The sequence below is a fragment of the Atractosteus spatula genome, chromosome 19 (genome assembly GCF_055471065.1).
Source record: "Atractosteus spatula isolate fAtrSpa1 chromosome 19, fAtrSpa1.hap1, whole genome shotgun sequence".
Taxonomy (NCBI): Eukaryota; Metazoa; Chordata; class Actinopteri; order Semionotiformes; family Lepisosteidae; genus Atractosteus; species Atractosteus spatula.
This window is the reverse complement of record NC_142724.1, coordinates 11,022,953-11,045,984: the sequence shown is the minus strand read 5'-3', so window position 1 is coordinate 11,045,984 and position 23,032 is coordinate 11,022,953. Positions and strand designations below refer to the sequence as shown.

The window sequence follows — 23,032 nt, the reverse complement described above, 5'->3', positions numbered from 1 at the left end:
CTGAAACTTCTTTTTACACATTGCACTAACAATTTTAGCAATTATATTCAGATTCATACAGTAAAACTCCTCATTACGTATTATGAGAGACCATTAAAAACGTGGTTTAAGCAGCATAAAAAAATGAACCCAGTGTTTTTTTGCAGACTTTATCCCTCAGCATCCCTAGCTAGCAAAGATAATGCACAAATGTGTGATTCAGACAGATTGGAGAGACCTAGAAACAATGAAGATAAACTCACTGACCTCGAGGCATTCTGTCTCTGAAGGACTGATTTAAATGACTTTAGAGCACTGTCCTGTAGGATTTATATGCCCCTTTACAACTTTATCATGCAGTTGAAGAAAAGGCCAAGCGTAAATTTACAAAGCTGTATTTCAAAGTGATTTTTTTTTAGAAATGTGGTCCCTGTTATCGGGTAGACTTTGTCAAGCTTATGAGGATTTTGAATACTTGACACAGGCCCGCGAGTAGTCCTCTCTGTTTAAGACTGGATTTAGTTTTTATTCTATTGGTGTAGGACCTTTAAGTCTGGTAACGTACCTGATTGATGTTCTTTGGACAGATTCCAGATCAGCAATATCTTATCTGCAACATGGTGCCATAAATGTTTCTGAATGAGGATGTAACAACACAGTATATGCTCCTCCATCACACTCCTCAGACATCCCGATATTGCCAGCATGCCACCTTATCCCTTTGCATTTTAATTTCCCTGTCTCTGCTTTTATATTGTATTCCAAAACCCCTTGGACCCTTGGGGAAGACTGTGTGGACATCTTCCATTGGCTGGCCATTCTTTGTCTCTTCTCTCTCACTACTCATCACTCGCTCTCAAACTTTCTGCTCTCCCTAGTCTTATCCTGGGAAATGGAGTCTTCATTCACAATCTGACTTACTCCATGGCTCTCAGATCTTTTTATCTTCACTGATCACCAATCATTGGAGGATTCAGATATATTCTGACTCGCTCTGTGGAACCCATCTTCCTTTCTAGCTCTTCATGTCTCCTACCTTACTTCTCTTCTCTCTCAATCTTCAACACTTCCCCAATCTTACTACTCATCAACAGCCTGGCGGAGAGTCTGACGTACTCTCTAGTACCCAGTACTTCTCTATCTTCACCAATCACTAGACTAGAGATTATTTGCCTTAACACATCCCTTCATTCGTCATCCACTGTTCTCCCAGCTCATCCTTTTTGGCCACAGACATCTCTCTATGGAAAAACTCTTGCATCCCAAAGCACAGCACCAGCCATTTCCTAACTCTAATTTCCTAACGCTCTCTCTAATTCCCACTGTCTGAGATAGGACATTTGTTGGCAGTTTTTAAGGTAAAGGGACTCATCCTGTGCTATCTAGACTCCTCTTGCATTTAGCTGTCGGGAAAAGATACAGTATGCTGCTACCTTGCCAAACGACGTTCATCGCCTCCCGGTGCTAACACCTGCAGTCCGCCGAGGTTCAGCTGATCAAACCTGCTTTCGGCAGCGCACTATATCTTCATTGAGTCTTGCGAAAAAGCTACCATGCATCCCATCTGCGCAGAACTTATAATGTGCTTCTGTACGGCTTAAACTATATCTTCTTCAAATGACCTCCTAGCCCGCTGAAACCCACAGGCCTGTAAGTCGGCCAAATCTGTCAGTATTAGGACCTCCCCACTGGAACTCTCACTGTCTCTCCTTCCCTACTAGAGCCTAGACACACACAGAAACAACTTTTTTTTCCCAACTGGTCTTATAAGCCTGTTAATTAGCCCCAGAAGAGTGGCTAATTTCATGTGGAGCCTATCCTTACAGCTTCTTTCCTCACATAGAATCCCACTCCACTTCTAAAGACTCACGTGGACCAGCTGTGCCTCATTCTTTCCAGCTCTTCTAACAGGCAGCCATATTGGCTCAAGGCCACGCCACTGGGCCAGGGTATTGAGCTAAGATGGCGGCTTCCTTACAGAGTCACCTCTCACTACATCACAGAGGTATCAATAAGGCAAGGTGGATCATAGCATAAATATGGTAGTAGTTTATTTTTGCTTCAAAGCTCTTTTGATGTAATTCTAATCTAATATGAGATTTAGTGTCTTAAGTTGTTGAGGCTAGTGGTAGTACTGCTAGAGACTGAGGTTTGTTACCCTGTTTGGATTCTTCTGTTGCCAGGTAGGAAGGGAATAGGGCATCCCTCCTTGTTTCACAACCCAGGGGTGTCTCTACAAGACCAGGGTCTTACAACAACAGACTTCATCTCTAATGACGGATTATGGTTATTTCTGTATTTCATTCCTGATATTCCAGCTAATGATTCCATTAGAAGCTCATGATTTCTGCTTCAAAATTCAAATACTGTAAGTTCTTGTCTTGTCAAAAAACAGTTGTTGTCTTTGTTTTGTGCAATACAGGTGCACAATCTCTCATTGCTGATTTTAGCTTCAATACAGAAGTGTTTTAAATGCAGTGTAAATCTTTGAGTAGTTGATGAGTAATACAAGGTTATTTGTGGGTGTCCAGAACTGGAATTAGAGAACACCAAAGTAGGCAATCTAAAATAAAGGAAAATCTGACCAAGAACTACCTGTTGTATTGTACCTTTCTTATTTTTACTTATATCTATTTTTATTTAAACTTTCAAATGACCCAATTATCACTGTATATAAATATTACTTGTGACCTTCCAAGAAGTCAGGCTGATGAGAGAATACTTTTCCGGTGTTAGAAAAGTGCAAGCTCTTTAATAAAAACAAAAGAACTCCTGAGATCTTTTCGGCAATCTGTATGCACATCAAAGAAAGAAATATGATGTTTTAGAAAAAAAAATCCCTTTGTGTACCTGCCCACATGGTGATCTGAAATTAATTTTAATGCAGTTTTCATCATTCTGATTTTACACTGGGATCACCTTTAGCCTTTTTCCTCTTGAAATGAGCTTCTATTTTGTATGTAGGCTCTGTGATGTAGAATTTGAGTATTGAGCACAGTATTGCTGGTCAAACTTCACTCATTTTGTTTCTGGAATAAAAAATGTGTACAGATGTTCTAAACTACAAACACACCAACCCAAGGGTGATTTCAATAATCAATAAAGAAAAGCACATTTTTAGTACAGTAGCATAATGTAGGTGGCTATTTAGAGTTTAAAAGGAAAAACAGCTTAAAGTAGTAGAAACTTGTTTTAATCTAGGCCATAAAATCGTTGTCATGTGATATTCATAATGCACTGGTGACAAAAAACAAATCTCCATATGCTTGCCTCACCATCTGCTCTTGAAAAAGATGATTCTGAAACCAAATGAAAAGTCTTTTCTGCATTTTTTTGTTTTCTTTCTGACAATTTGCCCATTATGACTCTGACCTTACAAGTTTGATGTGAAATTATAAAGGACTTGCCTATATACAGTATAAAGTAACAGTGCTACTGGACTAAATAAATAAAAAGGAATGACAGAAAACATACAAGGACCTTGTTTTTGTTAATACTTTTCTATTAGCTAATCTCTATTTTTTGAAGTCCTAAGCCTTCGATACTTTTGTTCTGAAGAATGCATCAGACCACTTGAAGAACAGTGGGTGTATTTTAATTAGTTTTATGAAGGATAAAGATCCTTGGATTTCAAGGAGCACTAACTAAAGTTGCAACCCAGCAGTGTCTTTTGTGTAAAACCCCTACAGGACATCCTTAAAAAAAAAGAAAATGGTATAATTCAAAGGGGTTTTCAATTATATGCATCTGAAATTGGACCACATATTGTCTGTATATTCTTGTACTGATTTTAAAGAGTTTCTACAGTGAAACCTGGCAGTCAATTCCAAATAGCTTTTTTGTCTGTCTGACATAATTGAAAGCAATGTCTGTCCAAAACCATTTTTTCCCCTGAGACTCCTGAACACAATTTTTAAAGAAAGTGTCTTTAATCATCTCATGCTGTAAGTTAATCATTTGCAAGCTGGTTCTTGTATTCTTTCATTTCAAAATTAACACTTAACATTTATGAAAGCACCCATTCAGTTAAAAAAATGTACTAATCCACAGCTATATTAACATTGCCATTCATCATGCCTGTGAGCAGTTTTTTAAATAAAAAAATCTAATCTTTGTAATGGATTTATTTCAGGCACAAATTCATGATTTTTTAAAACGTTTTGCAAAATGAGTTGCAAAACACAGATTTTCATTTCTTGGAATTGACAAAATGGGTTTATCACATTAATAAGATATCAGTTGGTCTGTGTCATTAACATATTAATTAAATGAAAAGGAAAAGGGATTGCAGCATGACCTTATTTATATTCACGTTAAAATGCTTAGAGAAATTGAAATAACAACATTCTTAAAGAAACAAATCACACCTCTTAGTCATTAAAGCTACTGTATGACAAAAATGTTTTAACAAAATGTAATTAAAACACAACCTGCAGACTTATAACATATTTGCACTGTAGCTACAACATTCAACAGTGTTTATTCTTACCCTGACTTGCTCGCCTTCCTCATTGATACTGTAATTTCAGGAATATGGAGTACATCTATCTTGACCTTTTACTAGTACAATGATCTTAAGCAATAGTTCATTCTATTATGTTGTATTCTGTGGTTGTGAGTGTAAATAAATAGTAAGAACATTTTCAAATGCACCTCTAGAACGTAAGGTATACCATACAATTTCTATGACAGCATTTTGATTGCCAAAGATCTAAAATTTTGGTAAATCCTTTAACACACTGATCATTTTTCGTTATTCATATTTAATGAAGTAATTAATCACACAGCCATAGAGAATACCTTGCCAAGACAGGACAAATGAAAGGCACAAAATATTTTGGCAAACACCAAGGGAATAACAAAAGCTGGTGGGAAAAAGTCACAGATTCCATATTTTTCTGCAAGCTGTCATAAATTATGTTTTGTAAATATAATTTCACACTTTAGTTCCAGTATTGGAGAGCAGGTGGTGCTGAAATACTTAAATATCCCTGTACCTAGCAACTCCAAGATGAGAGAGAAATTCCATCTTTCCCTGGCAAACAGGAAAAAATACAACTATGCTATTCCTCAAAAATAATGATCACAATGACCAAAATGAATGTTGCTCCTTTCTCTAGTGTTCGATTCATGTGTAAGGTCTCCCCAAGGCCTGATTCCTGCATGCAAAAAGTGACGTCAGGATACTCCGGTTTACTTTAATCTTCAAGCACCTTATCCTTTGCAATTTAATGACAGAATTAAAAGAACAAACAAAAATATGTGCTTGTGCTATCACCAGATTTTTAAACTACATTAACATGAACATTAAGCCAAAGGAGATCTACATACATGTGTTGAAAGTAATCTATAGTGTGATGTATTTTCTTAACTTCCTATGCTACCTTTGCATGACATATCAACATCTGCATCTGATACTTCCTTTCCTTATCTGCTCTGTTCATCTATCCATTCTTCGTAACAGGTTTTAGAGTAGGTTGATCTACAGTAAAAGAAAATTACATTTTTATTGTGTATATGTATCTGTATCTCTATTTTTTGTTGAAAGGACAGTCAAAGTCAGTATGCCATATTCTGAAAAACATTATATAACTTTAACACATCATGCTTTGTACAAAAAACAAAACAAATTTGTCAAGTGGGTGGTTTGGGATACAAAGAGGTTAGGAATAGCACTTTCACATATCGCAGGTTTTGCACAGTTCATAGCCTTTTCCTTCTGAAACAGTCAGGAATAAAACCAGGGACAGAGAGTAGAATCCCCACAGGACTTGGCTGGGCACACTCACCCCAATCCGTCTTCCACAAACCGCTCAACTCAGCCTCAGCGGGAGAGCCAAGCTAACATAATCAACACCACTACTGCAGGGAGAGCAGCACCAGGGGGAAAGGAATAAAACGGATAAAAATGGAAAATAGGACAGCTTTTTTGAAGGAACACTGTAAAAAAGAAAACAAAGAGAAGGGAAAGAGACAATTTAATTAGAGGTGAGCAGATGGACTTTCCCAAAGGCACAACAAACCATTTCCGTCTCTTAAAAAAATGAAATGTGGCCGGTTTAGTCTTTTATAATCTTAAACTGTTTATGCAGAACAAAACGGATCGATCATTTATAATTCCAAGAAATTCCATGGATAAATGTAGGGTCTTCAAAAGCAGTAATCTTTTGTTTTATGTCAGTTTTTGCATCACATTTTCCCTAGGACGTAAACTGGTGAGCTAGCTATAAGGGTGTTTAACATTTACATTTGTATTCAATTAATAAAATGTGTCTGTGTCCTGTTTTCAAAATTTCACAAATGTATTTCAGATTTTTTTAGTTAAAAACTTTAGAAGACCATTTGTCTAAAAATAAAAATATAAACTTGGTGAATACTTTCATTTAACTTTCTTTTTACATCTAAATACCTTAGAAACACTTAGAACTGACCTCAGATATACTTTACTAACTTTGAGATGTTAGTAAAAAAATGGAATATATAAAAAATATCATCATTACCATCATATCATAATCATCATCAATATCCTTAGGGTTAATAAGACTTCCACTTTGACCTTATTACATTATAGCTCATGCTTTGGTGATTTTGCTATGTTGTTTTAATAGTCACTTGAGTCTATGTTGTCAATTTGGATGCCAATTAATGTAAATGGGTTTTATCTGGTTATGAAACAACACCTTTTATACAGCTGATAAAGTAGAATAGTGAGACACAGCTTTACCAGATTAATTAATGATGAAGATTAAGACGGTCCGATTGTACGATTCCCAAGTGAAACTTAGCTAAGACACTGTGGTTATTCCCCTACTCTTGTGAAAAGGGCCATAGAATATTTAACGACAAAGTAGTCAGGAACTTGTTTTAATGTCTCATCCAATAGACAACAACTCTAGCAGCACAGTTTTTGAGAATTCTGACCCAGAGAAGAAAAAGTACCACCTACATGTCTACCAGAATCACTTACAACAGCAATCTGGTTTTGCTTGGAGGTTTCTCAGGTATCTTACGAGGCTCAGTCTTATTAAGCTTCTGAGATCTGTCTAAATCAGGCTACAAGGTAAAATATAGAACAGGGAATATCTGTAGAATATGTCTGTTATTGCATGCACTATATCCCAAGTTAAAATACAATCATTTGTTAAATACAGACAAAAAATGTGAACTACAACTGAACAGAGGTGAATGTTGCTAATATTCTGTATTCATCTTAGATTCATCATGTTTTTGTTGGTTTAAATTACCCCTTCAGTCTAAAGGGAAATTTCCCAAACAAACAATAAACTCACTTGACTTTGATTAATTGTAAATAAGTAATCATTGTATTTTAGTCTGCATCTCTGAAATGCAAGCAAAGATAAGCTTCATTTAGTTTTCTGATGGTGTATACAGAAGCCAATTTTAGCGACTGCAATAATTTTTCATTGTGTTCAAAATCTGCACTCTGCCAGAAGGCAAAAACGTTTTTCTTTGCTTACAGTACTGATGTCTAATTTTTATGTTTGCATATAGATGTTCCTTAAAAATTGTTGCATCAAATACAAATATATGGCCATGAATTATTAAAGTAATGACATGAGGGCTATGCAATTACTTCTGACGCTGTTTTATGTGACACACCAAGGAAGGGACATACAGTACATAAACAGCTGCTAGTAGGGCTGAACCACATAGTACAACATTTGAGATAGGAAAATAAAAGAAAGTTTTTGTGTTGTACACAAGGTTTAAGAGATGTCAGAATGTTAATTCCAGGAGGTCCAGTTTGTAGATCAGCCTTTTATTTGCAAGAAACTTTTGATCCACTGCACTGACTTACACCACAGATGGCAGCATCTTTCGCAGTGTGATTATTGCTAATGAATTGCTGCATAAATGAAAAACCTGTGCACTTATTTATATACTTTGAAAATTTTCCACAAAGTGTTCCGTTAACCTTTAAGTTTCTGCAACGTTTGTCCATTTTTTTTAAAGAGTGGGTGAATGGTGACTGAAGACTTAGGGCTGGAAATTTAAAAGCTTCCCAAAAGGAAACTATGCTTTTTATTTATGCTGTTAATGATTAATTTATAATTGAGATATAGTGTAATAAAAAAACTACAGTTTTATTATTATACATTACTTCACACTCAAAGTTGGGACAATAAGTATGTTGCCCTGAGGAACACTTATTTCTCTACAGCTTAATTATTATGATAGCTGTTATATGATATGGTTTTGCTAAGCAGCTTTTAGTATTCCATAATCAATATCGGAGATATTACAGACATTACATAACACAAACTGAGACTTGTCTGCAAGGTTTAGGAAAACATTTAAACTTATAGAAGCATACCGAGGCAGACAGAACATAAATGTACAGTATAAACAGAAGATTATGAGCTGCATATATAGACCTACAGAAATAATAAAATAGCTGAGTAATTTCTTGTTGGACTGATCTTTATAATGTCCAGCATCCAGACATTAAACCTATAGAAAAATATACAATTTGAAACAGAAGAAGACATATTTTTGTAGTAAGGGTACTTAATTGATCCTTGTAAAAATATTGTTGAAAGCTATAAAAGTTTTAAAAAAATTATATATAGTTACATACAGAAACTGTCGCATTGAAAGGAATTGAGAAATTAAGTGTAAACTCTGCAATATGCCATCTTGAGAAACATCTGCTAGCTTCTTCGTGGTAGGGAAACTTGAGAAGCACAATTTTCCCAGCCCCAGATTCCAAATAAATGAGAAATGGCATGGTTCAACATCTTTTAAAATAGGTGACCTTGGCCGGGATGGTTTCCTCTTGAGAAACATTACTGCCTGAGGAGGAAGCCAAGAAATCGGATGACTTTCACTCAAAGAGGGAGGTCATCCTTGATTGCTACAGACCCTTCTTCTCCGATATTCCCTAATATAATAATCGGAGGTGACCTAAAACTGCACTGGAGTGTAGTATGGACTAGACAGGGCCTTCAGCGTTTTCACAAACAGATGTTCCTCAAATTGAACTCCTGCCTCATATGTGATGAAATCTTTTAAAAAATGCACTGAAAATACTTCCAAGATAACTTTCATGAAGCTAAGCCTTTCCCACCATGTGCAGTTGGCTAAATGTTTTCTATCTCAAAATACACTATCATATTTTTTCAGTTCAATTCCACATTTACATTGTCTTTCGCTAATCTTTTTGTGCCAACTTTTTTTTTTCTCAGAAAACGGGAAGTATAATCATTCTTCAAAACATAAAAAGAATAGGCTGTGTTGAAATTAATTCTAACATTTCATTCAGTTGTTGTTTAAAGGATCCCAAATAAACTTCAACAATTATTCCAGAAACTTACAACTATTCTTTCAAATTTGAGCTCTAAATGCGCTTTCTCTGCATCTTCATTATATATACAAAATATATCTGCAGTATGTGCTTCAATTTTGGACACTGAAGTGGTGAAAGATATGTTTGGGGGTTAGATCCCTTAGCCTTCCACAATTACAGTAAATGTTCTTGCTCTAACAATACACATTGTCAGAGTGGTTTGAATATTGAAGGATTTAAATAAAGAATCTGTAACTACAAGTAGAACAAGTCAGGATAAAAGTCTTACATCAATTACATCAAGAACACATTAGTGAAATGTTAGTTTCATTGTCATGTATGTGAGACAAACATTACATAAATAAATGTCTATGCAGTGTGTATGTATTTATGGTCATTTAGATATAAATGGATCACTTATTTGTCTTCAAAACCAGTTGAGAAGGCCTTAAACAACGCTGGTACTTAACTTGTTCCAAAGCACAATTATCAGTTACACTTCAGGTTCCTAATATGGGAAGTGAATTTCACTGATGCATCAAAATAAACTTCAAGGAATAGCGCTCATATAAACAGAGTGCAGTTGTTTAGAGATTAGATGTCAAGGGACACTTTTCAGAAGTTGACATTCTACGAAAATATATACAAACATTAATGGAGTATTTATTATTAAATGCAGTATTTAACATATGAGAACCCGTTCAGAAGGGAAAACCCCTTCTAAACATCTGACTGGACCATTTTCATAAATAATATTCTGGCAGTGTCATGATATTTGTCCCTGTAGGTCTCCAGTTAGATGTTTTCTCTGATGGTGAATGAATACCTTAAAAAAAAACTTATCAGTACAGGAGTTTCAGACATCACACTTTCTAGCAGGGATAAGAATTTGAAGATGGCACATTTTGTGTGCTTTACAAAATCAGACTATATAAGTGTTACTTTAGATACTTCAGAGGTCGAGATTATTTATTTCAAGTCATCCTGAATTACATAATCCATTTGGCATGCACTGAATCCACAATAGTTTGTTTTTCATGGGAACTTCTCATCCTGTAGTGAAACACTGGCTAAAAAGCATTTAAAATCCAAAAAGAATAATGCATCAGAAAATTATAATTTGTAGTAGAGCTGTGAGATAATGCACGGACAATTATTAGTTCTGGGCATGAATACAACTGGAGGAATCATGGAATTCCATACAACAGCTGATTTATTTGTTTGAGATCGTTTGTTGGCTATACTGTATATTTCATTAGTAGATCAAAAATTTATTTGTGAAAAGAAGGATTTCTCATTAAAATGTTGACTTATTTTTTGTGATTATGTTCTATAGGCACGTACCCTCCTGTAATTTATATATTTCAAAAATTAATCCTAGAAAGAAATGTCTGAATTTAAGCCCATCTTAACATTAATGAGCATAAAAATAATATATAACTACCTCACCTCCTGCACATAATAGTACAATAATTGGTTTTACTGGTAGATTCACCAAGAACACCTGAGTGTTCAAAGCATAGCTGAAACCAGTGTTTTGAGTTGTAGCACTGGCTTAGAGCTGGATATCATTTTACTTTGTTGGAATTGGCTGTTCCCCTGTTGGACACTGGTTTCAGGTCATACAGGGTGTAAAAAGAAATAGGTAAATAAATAAATTTTGTATAAATGATATAAACAATTAATATGCTTCAGACGTTTCTAGAGTGGGGATTACATCAAAAGAATGAGAGAAACAGAGTGAGACTCATGTCACAGTCTTGTCTCAACCTGAGGTTCAGCACACATTTTCTTTTGTTTTACAAACACTTCTAAGACTCTTCTCTTTTATTTTACCCATTAATTCATCCTGAGACAGAAACATGTCTGTAAATAGAAAGCATTGCTGATTCTAGTGCTGAGGTCTGATAGATGCCCTTATGTTTATGCATAAATAAAGAAATAAGGTTTTCTATTTCCTTTCCAAAAAAACTTTCATGCTAAAAATCTCAAATATTTTATTAGTTTTTTTTAATATAGTCTAATAATATAATGCACTGGAAGAAGAAAAATTAAAAACAAATTTAAAAAATAAGTTTAGATTGTATTCAGGGTTAACACATAACCATCTTGCAACCACAAAGGCAAGACAGGCCAAATAATCTTCTCTCATTTGCAATCTTTTTTCAAGTCTATGAGGTAATTATAGGAACAAACATTGATCACACTTGAAGAAAAGGTAGGCCAGACAAAAATAAAAACCAAATGTAACCCCCCAGGGAACTAATAAATATACTGTGTCTTATTCATGACCTATAAAAAGATAGATTGTTAAATCCTTTGGATCTCTGTATGAATAAGTAAAGTACAGAAAAGGCATTAATCAAATCAGGTGTAATTTACTAGAATGAACTGCTTGCTGGGCATCCATTGTTTTCTGCAGATCTATCAGAGGTGCTGGCTGGTATTCAAGAAGGCATCGAGCAAAGGCCCAAAGAGACTGGAAAAGTTTTCAGATGAGCGAGCAGCCTATTTCCGGTGCTATCACAAGGCAAGTCACCTTCAATAATTAAAACAAAGAATTAATTTCAAAGCAACATATTGACTTAGAGCTGTACCCACGGAGAAAAGATCACCCTTCCTTTACACATGATAGGAGAGCAGAAACATTTCTGGCATATGAATGAATGAATTATACATATTTTTCTGATATATTATGAATGATTATAAATATTAAAATAATACATCTCCGCTATACTATTGTAATGGATAACTACTAAAATATACAAATAATGTTTTTTGAATCTTTTTCAGTAATTGTTTTGAAGCTGAAACCTCGGTTTCTTTCAGGTTTTAGCTGATTGAGATGCTCAACTAAGTTAGCGACTAATTGCCAAATAGACTGGATGGGCAAGATGGCCTGTTTTCCTTTGTAAATGGGTTCAGTTTTCTCAGACTGTTTATAGATGGGCTCTACAATAGCAGTGCCTGCATTGCCTGGACACTACCTTTGTCTTAAGCAAGTGTTCAAAGAGTTGCATCAATAGCTTCTGAACAAATTGGTCAAGATTCTTTAAGTACAATTGATAAGATGCCATAGGACCCTGGAGATTTATTAATCTTGAGAGCTCCTAGGACCCAAATGGAAAGGTTTCTAGAAAATAAGTGTTTTATATCTAACTTTTGGTTCTTAATTATGTCAGAACAGAGATAGGATTCCTTTCCAAATGATCAACTTGTAGGGAATAAAGAAGAATTTGGAACTGACGCATCTCTATCATTTTTCACGTTGATACAAGCCAGTTGAAAGCTATGACTCTGGGGATGTGGCATTAATGGGGCTGAATTCATACATTCCCACTGTGCAGCAACTCTTATCACATTTTGTCCTGATAGAGAGGATTTATTGTTGAAGACAAAGCATAAACATACAGTTGACTCATCTGTTACATTTAGCATTTACATTTACAGGAGGAAGATGAACAGAATTTGCACCACTCAATGCAGGCTCTGTACCCATTGGTTTAGAAATTCCACATGTAAAAAACCTCATTTAGAGACACTTTTTAAAGAGGTTTTTACGGAGAACAAAGCAAAACTGCCAAATGCAGTTATTATCACGCTATTGACCATAACTGGAAAGGTAGATAGATTTTTTATCTGGAATGATGCTTTTGAGTAAAATCATATGTTTTTAAACAAAAATAGATTACAAGTGAGTTCCCTAGTGACATCTTTAACACATCACTACTACTACACTGAATTTTACTGAGTGACAATCTCAGAAGAGATAAGGATCTAACTTTCCTCCCAAACTTCTGTTAAAAAATCCATTTCCAATTATACAAACTTTTTTTTAGGTGACTGAATTGAATAATGTGAAAAGTATAACTAGGATACCCAAGGGCACAAAGAAGCATGCTGTGGCAGTCATTTTTAATGATGACACCTCAAAGACTTTTGCATGTGATTCAGGTGAGTATGACTTAACAATACAGATGACAGAAAAAAACATCAATGGCTGTCATTATTCAGGTGCACAGCACAAGGAGGATTTAATTGATGATGGCTTGAATTTTATTCTTCAAAGTCACTGGCCATATTATTACATTTTAGCATAAGCTAGTATGTACGATTGGCTTTTCCTCTATTTTTCGAGTCATTCACTGAAGATTATTTTTATTCTGTTCCTTAGGACATGTTGGGCGGTTATGTTTGAGTGAATACGTGAGTGATCACCAGAATGTACACAGCAGTCAAATACTACTTTAGTCTAATATGAGGAAAAGGAATAACAACATCCAACACCAGTTATGCTGAGAAGATTCAAATAAGAGATAACAAATTGATCAGGCAAGACATGAATGTAATATCCAGAGAGTGGGGAAACAATTTTTTATGAGACTCTTTCAAGCACAAACTTGTCCTAGTCACTCAGAATGTCATCAGCACATTCCTCAAATCTAATTCAATATAACCATTCCCTTTCGAATAATTTGAACTTTGAAATAATTAAAAAACAGAGATTTTTTTTTCATTTGGATTCTTCTTACAATTACAATTAGTAAAAATGAAGCACTCTGTGCTCATATTTTAAACTAATGAGGTTCAAAGTGAAGAAATCCCTCAAGACGTAATTACTTCTTACAGTAATATGACCAGACTGAATAATTAATTATGTAATATGAATGAAGTACAATGTAAAATGTTGTCCAAATCTCAGAGTTTTTAAAATTCAAAGTAAAATTTGGATTGGTGTTTACATTTTACGACGTTTACATTTAATGGCACTGAAAATGTCTTCAAAACCTGTTTAGTTTATTAACTTAGTTAATAACTTGTTTTACTAATTTTGGCAGTGATATTTACCAAATTATGTTCAGTCATGATTTTTATTTATTTTAGTCTGACCAGAACCAAAAGCTGACATGTTGAAGCCACCAGAAATCAGTTTTACACAACATACACATTAGTACTGTTGCCTTAACAGTAGCTGTATCAATAAAATCAGAAAAATACTTTAAATGGTCTGAAGATACGTCCAAAAGAGGAATATATCTACAGTGCCTCCAGCTAGGAAATTACATTCTGTTGTATGGTAAAACATAGAAATACTGGAATTGTCTTAGGTGTCTGAGACACATGCTTGTATTCTAGAATCCATGGAACCTCAAAAGAGCCCGTTGAACTATTAAAGACAACATAATACTCTAATTGGCAACTTTCAGAACACAAGCTTCTTTCTGAGAACTGTGTGAGCCATCTGTGAGTCATGTGATTCTCTGATGGCAACACACAAATGAATCATTCTTCGTCTTTTTTACTGTGTAGAACTGGAGGCAAACGAATGGTGCAAAGTGCTGCACATTGAATGTGTGGGACCCAAAATCAATGACTTCAACTTGGGAGAACCAGACCTGCTAGCCACAGGGGTATTCAGAGAATGGAGTGGTTTGTATTGAAACTGAGACCCGATAGGGTGCTTTGTCTTCCCTTATAGTTTTTATTGCTTTTTCTAATGTATCATTTCATCTATTTTTTTCATATTACTTTTGGAAAATATCATTCTATAGCATGATTTTTATTTGTTTAAGTACATAGATGTGTCTGTCTTAAGAATATCAAATTGTTCCTGTGACTCTGATTCTCTGAAAGAGAATGGAAGAGAATGGAAGAGCTACAACAAAACACTAGCTTACCATTGCTCACAGGGGTGGGGAGATGAGCACTTATACCAGCACCGCTGATAGACATGGCACTCCATCTTCCCCGAGATATGTCTGTTATGGTGCAGCTGTGCCCAGGAGGCAGCAGCAGTGGTTCTAGGCTTAATGGGCATTTTGGAGATTTCCGAGGGCACCTGAAGGCAGAGGGTAAGGGGGCTCACAGGAGGCAACTAAGGGTGTGGCAAGGCAGATAACAGGGTAGATGACCTTTGGGAGGAATGCTGGGCAACAGTACACTCTAGATTCCTCACCAGGGGGTATTAAGCAAAGTTCCTACAATGAAAGAGCATGATTTGCAAAGGTTTTGCCTTTTCCTGTGCCTTTTGCTAAAAGCATACTATGGGGCAAGATCTGAAATGAGGGCAGTGCATTCCAAAAGAAGTTGATAAATGTTGAGAAGCTGCAACTGGTAGGTTATGTTGGGCCAGAGCTCGTCCAATGGCTTTTATCCATGTCTTATAATCCAACTACAAATGAATGTTCATCACATAGCAGTCACAGCCTTAATGATGTCTTTCTGTTGCTCCACATCTCTGATTAACCGGCCTTACTTCTTTCCTTAGAAAGGTTCCATGTGTTTCTGATGCCTTCCCCAAACCTGGATGTCCACGGAGAATGTATCCTGCAGATCACCTTTGAGACGATTGGCTTGTGGGATGTCCTGAATCCCCGTCTCAAAATTGTCTCTTGGCCCCTAACCGCTCTGAGGCGTTATGGTCGCGATCACAACTGGTTTACATTTGAAGCTGGCAGGTAAGCATAATCTGCACAGCCTTTCTAATTGATATACAGTATACTATACTCCTCTGTAGTCTTAAGATAAGACTACATAAGATAAACTGGGGAATAGAAAAATACTCTTTTTTCCTTTTATTCAGTATAATCCTTAGATTCACTAATATCTTTGCATCCTTAAACACACAATTGTATTTTCACATAGAATATACTGTATTGCATAAAATGACATCTAACTGTGATGGAAGTCCAATATGTCCTTGTCACCAGTTGGGTTTGGCTTACCAAATGCCAAATCATGTATAATAGACAACGTCAGTTACAGTATAATATCATGCAGTATATGTCTTTTATCATAAGCTTTGTCTTTTCTCATTAATGTTGTTTTCACTGATGTGGCAGCATTAATCATCTTAAAACTCATGATGTTAACCCGAAGAACAAATCAAAGGCTGAAGAGTCTCCAAAATAAACCACAACTCCCGGAATGAGGAGCACCCTACAGTGATGTGGGAAAGGCACACCTTGACATAGAAATTACATTGTGGAGAACTCAGTATACAAAAACTGGCTCTGATGAATGTTTATCCATGCAAGTTCTTGTTTGGTATTGCCCCTGTACAGTCTGACTTTGCAATGGCCTTAAAAGCTTTGGGCAGCTCTTTGGTACTTTATAATTTAACAGGCATTCGTTTAAATAAAAAGGGCCTTAACTGGCAGATATATCTATACTCACCTCACAGAGATATTATTTTTTTTCATAAATGACCAGACACCCAGATAATAACTATACTTTTGAAATTAAAAAACTCCAGAAAATAGCGATTTATTGGAGTTTAGAACAAAAAGTTAGATTGTTCCCTTCTTCAGAAACAGATTTTTGGGTGAATTCTCTCTGGTTTTACCTCTAGCCATAATCATCAGGAAAATTAGGCAACAATGCAAAAATAAAAAGCAAAATGTAAATGCAAAATATAAAACAGAGTCAGGTAATATTTAGAAAACATAACATTTGCAGCGTAGAATGAAGAAAACAGGCTTTTGTATTCTACTTTTTATTTACAGACCTACTTAGAGGATACTGTACTTTGCATAGATAGATTATATTTAAACTATTCTCATCACACCAGGATGTGCGACACTGGAGAAGGCCTCTTCACTTTCCAGACAAGAGAAGGAGAAGCCATTTATCAGAAAGTACACAAGGCTGCCTTGGCTATAGCTGAACAGCACGACTGGCTGTCAAAGAAATCTAGGGTATGTACACGCCTGAATTAATATACATTACACTGCTTAAAATAAAATATATACCTGGCAATGCCTATTGTGCATCCTTGCCACTCTCCTTAATTATGTAAAAACTACACACTGGCCTCATTTTAGCTGCTACTATTTCACAAACCACAAAAAAACAGCTATGGCCTGTTTTCAATAAAAATAAATTCTAGAATTGTACGCCTTGAGGAATCTGGGAAGTATGAACGACAACAAATCTTATGGAAAATCTATAATAATAATAAATGTTGTTACAAATAGCAAGAGATCTCTTTTGAAAGTCACCATGCAATTATTGTCGCTCAGATCAATTTAGAGATTGATGGGGTCATTCAGTTAAGGGGCTATAAAAAGTCCCCAAGTGTTGTTGGGTCAGAATAACACAGATAACAGATAGTGTTTTGAAACACGAGACATCTTTATCTTGTTCAGAACGTGGCAAGAGGTCTTTTAGAAATGGGTCACTTTACTCTTGAACATTTATCTCAAGGCAGGTGTGAAGAGACAGAAAATGGGTGGAAAGGAAAAAGAAAGAGAGGGAGAAAGAAGTCCCTCAGGACTGGATATTTTAATCACTTAGAAATGTGTGAGTCTCATTGTACAATGGTCATCTTGGGTTTTAGTTTTTTAAGTGATATTATAAAAAAGGAGTGGTTGGAGATTTACATAAAAAAACACAATTTTAAATATGATAACACAGTCTTGTAAATGAGCCAAAAAGTAAATGAATGAAGCATGGATAAACGTACGTTAATATATGCTTTGTTTCACATTTACTTTTTCTTTACCCTCTGCACTGCTTGCTGTAAGTATGATTCATAACTAACCCATTATCTGTAATAAAAAAACTAACTGCATGAAAATTATTTTTCAGTAAATGAGTCCAGAAGTCTTTTTTTTTACTTTGACTCAACAGGGACCCAGCCCGGTACGCTAATGAGAGATCTCTCTTTAGCTCAACAAGCTGGGTCCCTGTTGAGTGACGCGGGAGTCCCGGGTTCGAGCCCCCGATGGTGCGGGGCCGACCTAATGCAGCAAGGGCGCCCACCTGAACCCCGTTGCGTTATAATATGATAGTACAACACTCTGCCAGAGACAAGTACTTTAGTTAGTGTTAATTGGGAAAATGAATGGAATTAAGAAGTACAGAGACAGGAAAACAGTTAGGAGGCCCTTATTTCTAAACAATGCAGAACAATTAAGAATTAAACTAGAAATGTCATTTACAGAAAAAAAAGTACAGTTGCTCATGTTGCTCTTGTTTTGTAGTCTGTGTGCACTCTAATCAATTCTAGAGTGAGACAGACAGTTTTATTTAAGGCCTTTATAAAAGCATTGGTTTAATCTATTTTGAGTCCAAAGCTAGACATATCAGATCAAAGATAGAGTCATTCAGCAAGTGAACATGATAGCAAAATGATGAAATATTAATAACAACGATGGTGATGGTGATCATGATTATTATGATACCAAAATGATAAGAATCTCATGTATAGATCTTACCTGAGATCCATTTTCTATTTCATTTTTTAATCGACTGTTAGTGTGAGACCATATATGGTGCTTTCATTATAGGTTAAATGTCAGAAGTGTTGACATTCAATATTCAGGACTCTCAAAAACACTGTGATATTTATTAAAAATATATCAATCTGTTTATCTAATGAAAAAAATATAGATTTCTAAATGCTGTTTTATCATTTTAGTGTTGGCTAGACAAAGTGAACAGTTCTCTATTGTGCTTTTACTGTAAAATTTAAGTGGATTCAATATCCTAAAGGTTTCAGCAACTGGATTTTGGTCATAATTTCGAAATTTTTGGAAAATATCCAAATTACTCACTAGAAATTAACATCATCATCATCAAGTCTTCATTTATTCATTTTCATTTCATGTACTGCTACTGAAAATCACAGGCCATTTCAAATTACTTGCGAATTTGAGAATTCCTTGAAAAATAAGTCAGGAAGCATTTCTAATGTGAACAAAAACACTAAAAAACAGCACAAACGCAGCTGTGTGATATATAGACATTTATAAGTTATTTTCACTCATTAAACTTAGACAAGTCCTTTCATGGTATATTCATGCATAAAAAAACAATCATAGTAAAAAAGCACATACAATAAAAGCAAAAGAACAGAACATGGAAATTGTAAGAATGTAAAAAGTGCAATAGGGCAATGCTAGGAGAAAAAGTTAATGAGGAATAATAACATCCAAGTATCAGATGTTTTGTGAATGTTTATTGAGTATTTATGTATAATAAGTTTCGGCTTAACCAGTCATGTTAAAGGGTAGTCTTCTGACCATCAGACAAGGAAGCTCAGACCCCCAAAATGAAACAAGGGAACCCCCCAAAAACACACCAGTGCAGAAAGAGACAGAAGGAATGTACAGGCACAGAATGAAAATGCAAACATTACCTTGAAAAGGTAAAGCAGACATTAAAAGCTGTAAGATGCCTGCTGATTGAGCTGGGGGTAGGACACCAGACAGACCCGGGGCCGAGGAGATGGTATCAGATGCAAAATGGGCCGAGAGGGAGGAACCCGGTAATGAAGGTAACAAAGGTTCTGGACCTTTTTTCGACACCAGGGCTAGTGGAAGGAGGAAGTGCAGACATTAAATAAAGAAAGTAGACATTAAAAGCTGTAGGATGCCTGCTGACTGCGCTGGAGGTAGGACACCAGGCAGAACCAGGGCTGAAGAGATGGATCAAAAGCAGTAGAGGCTGAGAGGGAGGAACCCGGGTTTTAAGACACCAAAGACATTGCGATCGAGCAACGCTGAATGTTGGAGATAGAAGCAGAAGAGAGTGCAGGAGAAAGTAAAGCTTAAATTAAAGCACAAGAGGATGAGGGAAAAAAATGAATGTAAGGCCAGAGAGTGGCAGTTGGGGCAACCCAGGGGTCCTTTTAATAAAAGTCATCTAGCTGCGTGCTGGGTCATGTCATTAGTCTAAGTACACTGGATGACATGAAGAAAAAAAGAATTGGTGCTTTCCTTTTTTGAAAAGAATGCCATTGTCAAGCCCTGTACACCTAGAGGGCACTGCTCTTCTGTCCTGGTCCTAGTTCCCTGTGATTATTCATGTCTTTCCGGTGTGTTTTGTTGTGTAGCCTATTTACTTCCTGTGTCTGCTCTGCTCCTTGCTCAGCATTGAGGGTATGGATGTCCTGAGACCCTCCTAGCACCGGGTCGCCCCATGTCCGTGGCCTGAGGGCATAGGTTTTCTATAACCCTGAGCCTTGGGCTGACCCCCATGTTCCCCCTTTTACTGCTACGCATGGGGTCTCTACTGCTGTCCTTGTCATTCCACAGCTTGCCCTTCCGACATCTGTGACAGCCATGACTGTAGACATTCCTTTGAAACCCAACTAGACTTCAGTGTTTGATGCCAGGGATTGCAGTAATGGGAGTACAGCAGGAACGATGTGGAAGCAGAGGAAGACGACATGGCATTGTGATTATGAGAAGTGGAGATTCTTGTTCAAAACCAAAAGATCTGCAGATCCATATTGAAGAGGCATATTTTTGAAAAGGACACTGCTGTGTCTCTTTGTTTTTATCTTAGGTTGTTTTCTTGTTCAGTTTGAAAAGTTATGGGGAGACACACATGGACGTTTTCTTTTCCTTAAGTCTTTGTGGATGTCAATGGTGCAGGGTATGGTCCGTGTATTGAATTATGCATGAAACAAATTAGAGACAAGGAGATTTCTTTCTTATTTTTTAGTTTGGACCATGGACCATGTATACAATAAATGCAACAAAAATGCAAAAAGAAATGTGTGCTGGAGACATTTAGTGTACAGTACATAACACATTTTTCTAGGTATTTGTAATTACTTTTCAGAATCTCTGATCACTTTTTTTCACTTGTAGGTTGTGTGTTCCACTGCATAAATAAATGTAAATTGTGTCTTGGTTTCAGGCTGCTAGACCACAAAATGTGTTATATCAGAAAGGGTTCTTTCTATAGGCTCTGTATACAGTAAAACTCTGTAACGACTGTGATTTAAAGCAGTTGAGTGTCTGTCATTATCCTGCCCACAGTTCAGTTAAGATGTTTTTCTCAACAGCATTACAATCTTTGATTGTACGACATATATCAGCGCTCACTATTTTTAACATTTCATCTTGCGTACCATATACTTCTTTAGCCAACAATTTTCTACACTTTTCTTGTCATTTTTTTCTTTGTCATTCAGGCACTATTACTGTCAGTCTCACAGCCAATCAAGTTGTTTTTTACAATTGTCAGCGTAGGATGGTTTGATGATTTTTTGACAGGGTCATCAGTAATTCATCTGAAAACAAAGAAAAGAACTGAAACTGCTGGAAACAGTATGTATGCACCTCATTTCATTTTTAATATTAGCAGGCTCTCTGACAGCCCCAAAAATGTTGTAAGCTAACATGCTCACCATGCTATTCTGGGCAATTTGCCTACTAGAAATGATTTTCTAGCAATTATTGCCAAGTGATGGCAGTGATATTAAAATTATTATTATGTGCTATTTTTATACAAGGGTACTGTATGTGTGTGAGGTGGGTGAATCTCCTTTTGCTTCTTGCAAACTTGTTGCACGTTGAAATGTTTTTGCTTATGAAAAAGTATTAGGCCAAAGGCTAAGCAATTAATGAGTTTAAAGTAGATATGTTCCACATCACGACGCTTGCGCATTTAGTTGGCTGTAAAGATCTTAGTCAGGCTTCAAACTTATTTTTTGTCTGTTCAAGTCACATAGGTGACATGCTTTTGTGACATTGGTATTTAGCAAGCAGAAAGAAATTTATTTTTAGAGTTGTTTTGCCATGTAAAATATGACTGTATTATATTTAAGGATGAGGTATTTAAAAATAGTATGCATATCAAAACACTCATCTTGTACAAAGACTGTCTATGTAAACATGAAGGGAAAATGTGCTTATGGGAAAACAAGAGACAATTTAGATCATCTAATTAATTTTGTTGCTAGTAGATAGTTAATCTGGCAACGTCAACCAAATGTTTTTAAAGAAGCCAGAGTATCAGGTTTGTCTAAATGTTTGGGTAGGTTGTTTCAGTATCTCCTGGCCTTAGTTCTAAATACACTATCCAATGGTTACCACTTGTTGATCCTGGTTCTAAACAATTCAGTTAATTTTAGTCTTCAACAAGATAAATTCCATCTCGTTTAAATCCATTTTGACTATCCTTTACAATCCAATTCGCTTACATATGATATCTAATTTTGTTCAAAATTTCTGAGTAGCAATATAAAGCAATATGTAATAGATGTAAGACATGTTTTGGGTTTGTTGCCCATTTATAGATGGGTGTTACGTTAGTGATTTTTTATTCAATGGTAATTATCCTTGTCTGGAAGAGCTCTGTTGGTGGTCTAATCTGTCATTTTTATACTAATACTTATTGATAGAGAACAGAAACAATAAAATGTAACTAAATGATGTATTAAATGGATATTTCAGTGACGCATTTACCAAGATCGAAACTAATAACATACAGTACCTCTGTGGTTGAGGAAACATAATTCTCACAGGTGCAAAATGTCTACAATGGTTTATGTAAAAATGGAATGTGTTTCGCTCATATTAACCAGCAAAAATGAATTGCAAATCTTTTGTAAATTATGTAAATGAAAGTTTTCAAGTTTTCTTTATCTATGTAAAATACAAGGATTTAATATAGGGAAATTTAAATATTGAACTTTTAAATTAAACAAATAACTTCTACTAGTTCAGTACATGCAGTAGGTACTGTACAAAGCCTAAGGTACTGTATAAGTTGGCCTGCCTATTCATTGTGGAAAAAAAGTTTAATTTAAAAAAAATGTTTTTCTGAAAGAAAATAAGTGAGGTGTAAAACAAACAAACAAACAAACAAACAAACAAACAAACAAACAAACAAACCTCATTTTTTGTAAAATAAATATTTTTCTCTGAAAATATTTAAATTATTTCGGAGGTTGTCTTTTAGGTTCTTGTATAATTTCAAAGCATTCTTTTATTTTTCAAATACCCAAAA

The 23,032-nt window shown here is 35.6% G+C and overlaps 1 protein-coding gene across 2 annotated transcripts in view; it reads left to right on the top strand.

Annotated features, from left to right (window-relative positions):
* Nucleotides 1-23,032, top strand: part of LOC148818067 (docking protein 5-like) — a 36,103-nt gene that overhangs the window by 4,893 nt on the left and 8,178 nt on the right. Inside the window, exons 2-7 of one of the 2 annotated variants that reach the window (XM_088937830.1) lie at nt 11,709-11,816; nt 13,126-13,240; nt 14,597-14,716; nt 15,555-15,744; nt 16,857-16,983; nt 17,492-18,722. In XM_088937830.1, the coding sequence (XP_088793956.1) occupies nt 11,709-11,816; nt 13,126-13,240; nt 14,597-14,716; nt 15,555-15,744; nt 16,857-16,983; nt 17,492-17,581 (750 nt within the window). In that variant the 3' untranslated portion in view covers nt 17,582-18,722. Of the gene's footprint in view, nt 1-11,708; nt 11,817-13,125; nt 13,241-14,596; nt 14,717-15,554; nt 15,745-16,856; nt 16,984-17,491; nt 18,723-23,032 lie in introns of those variants that run through there. The other variant, XM_088937829.1, reaches the window with a different exon arrangement.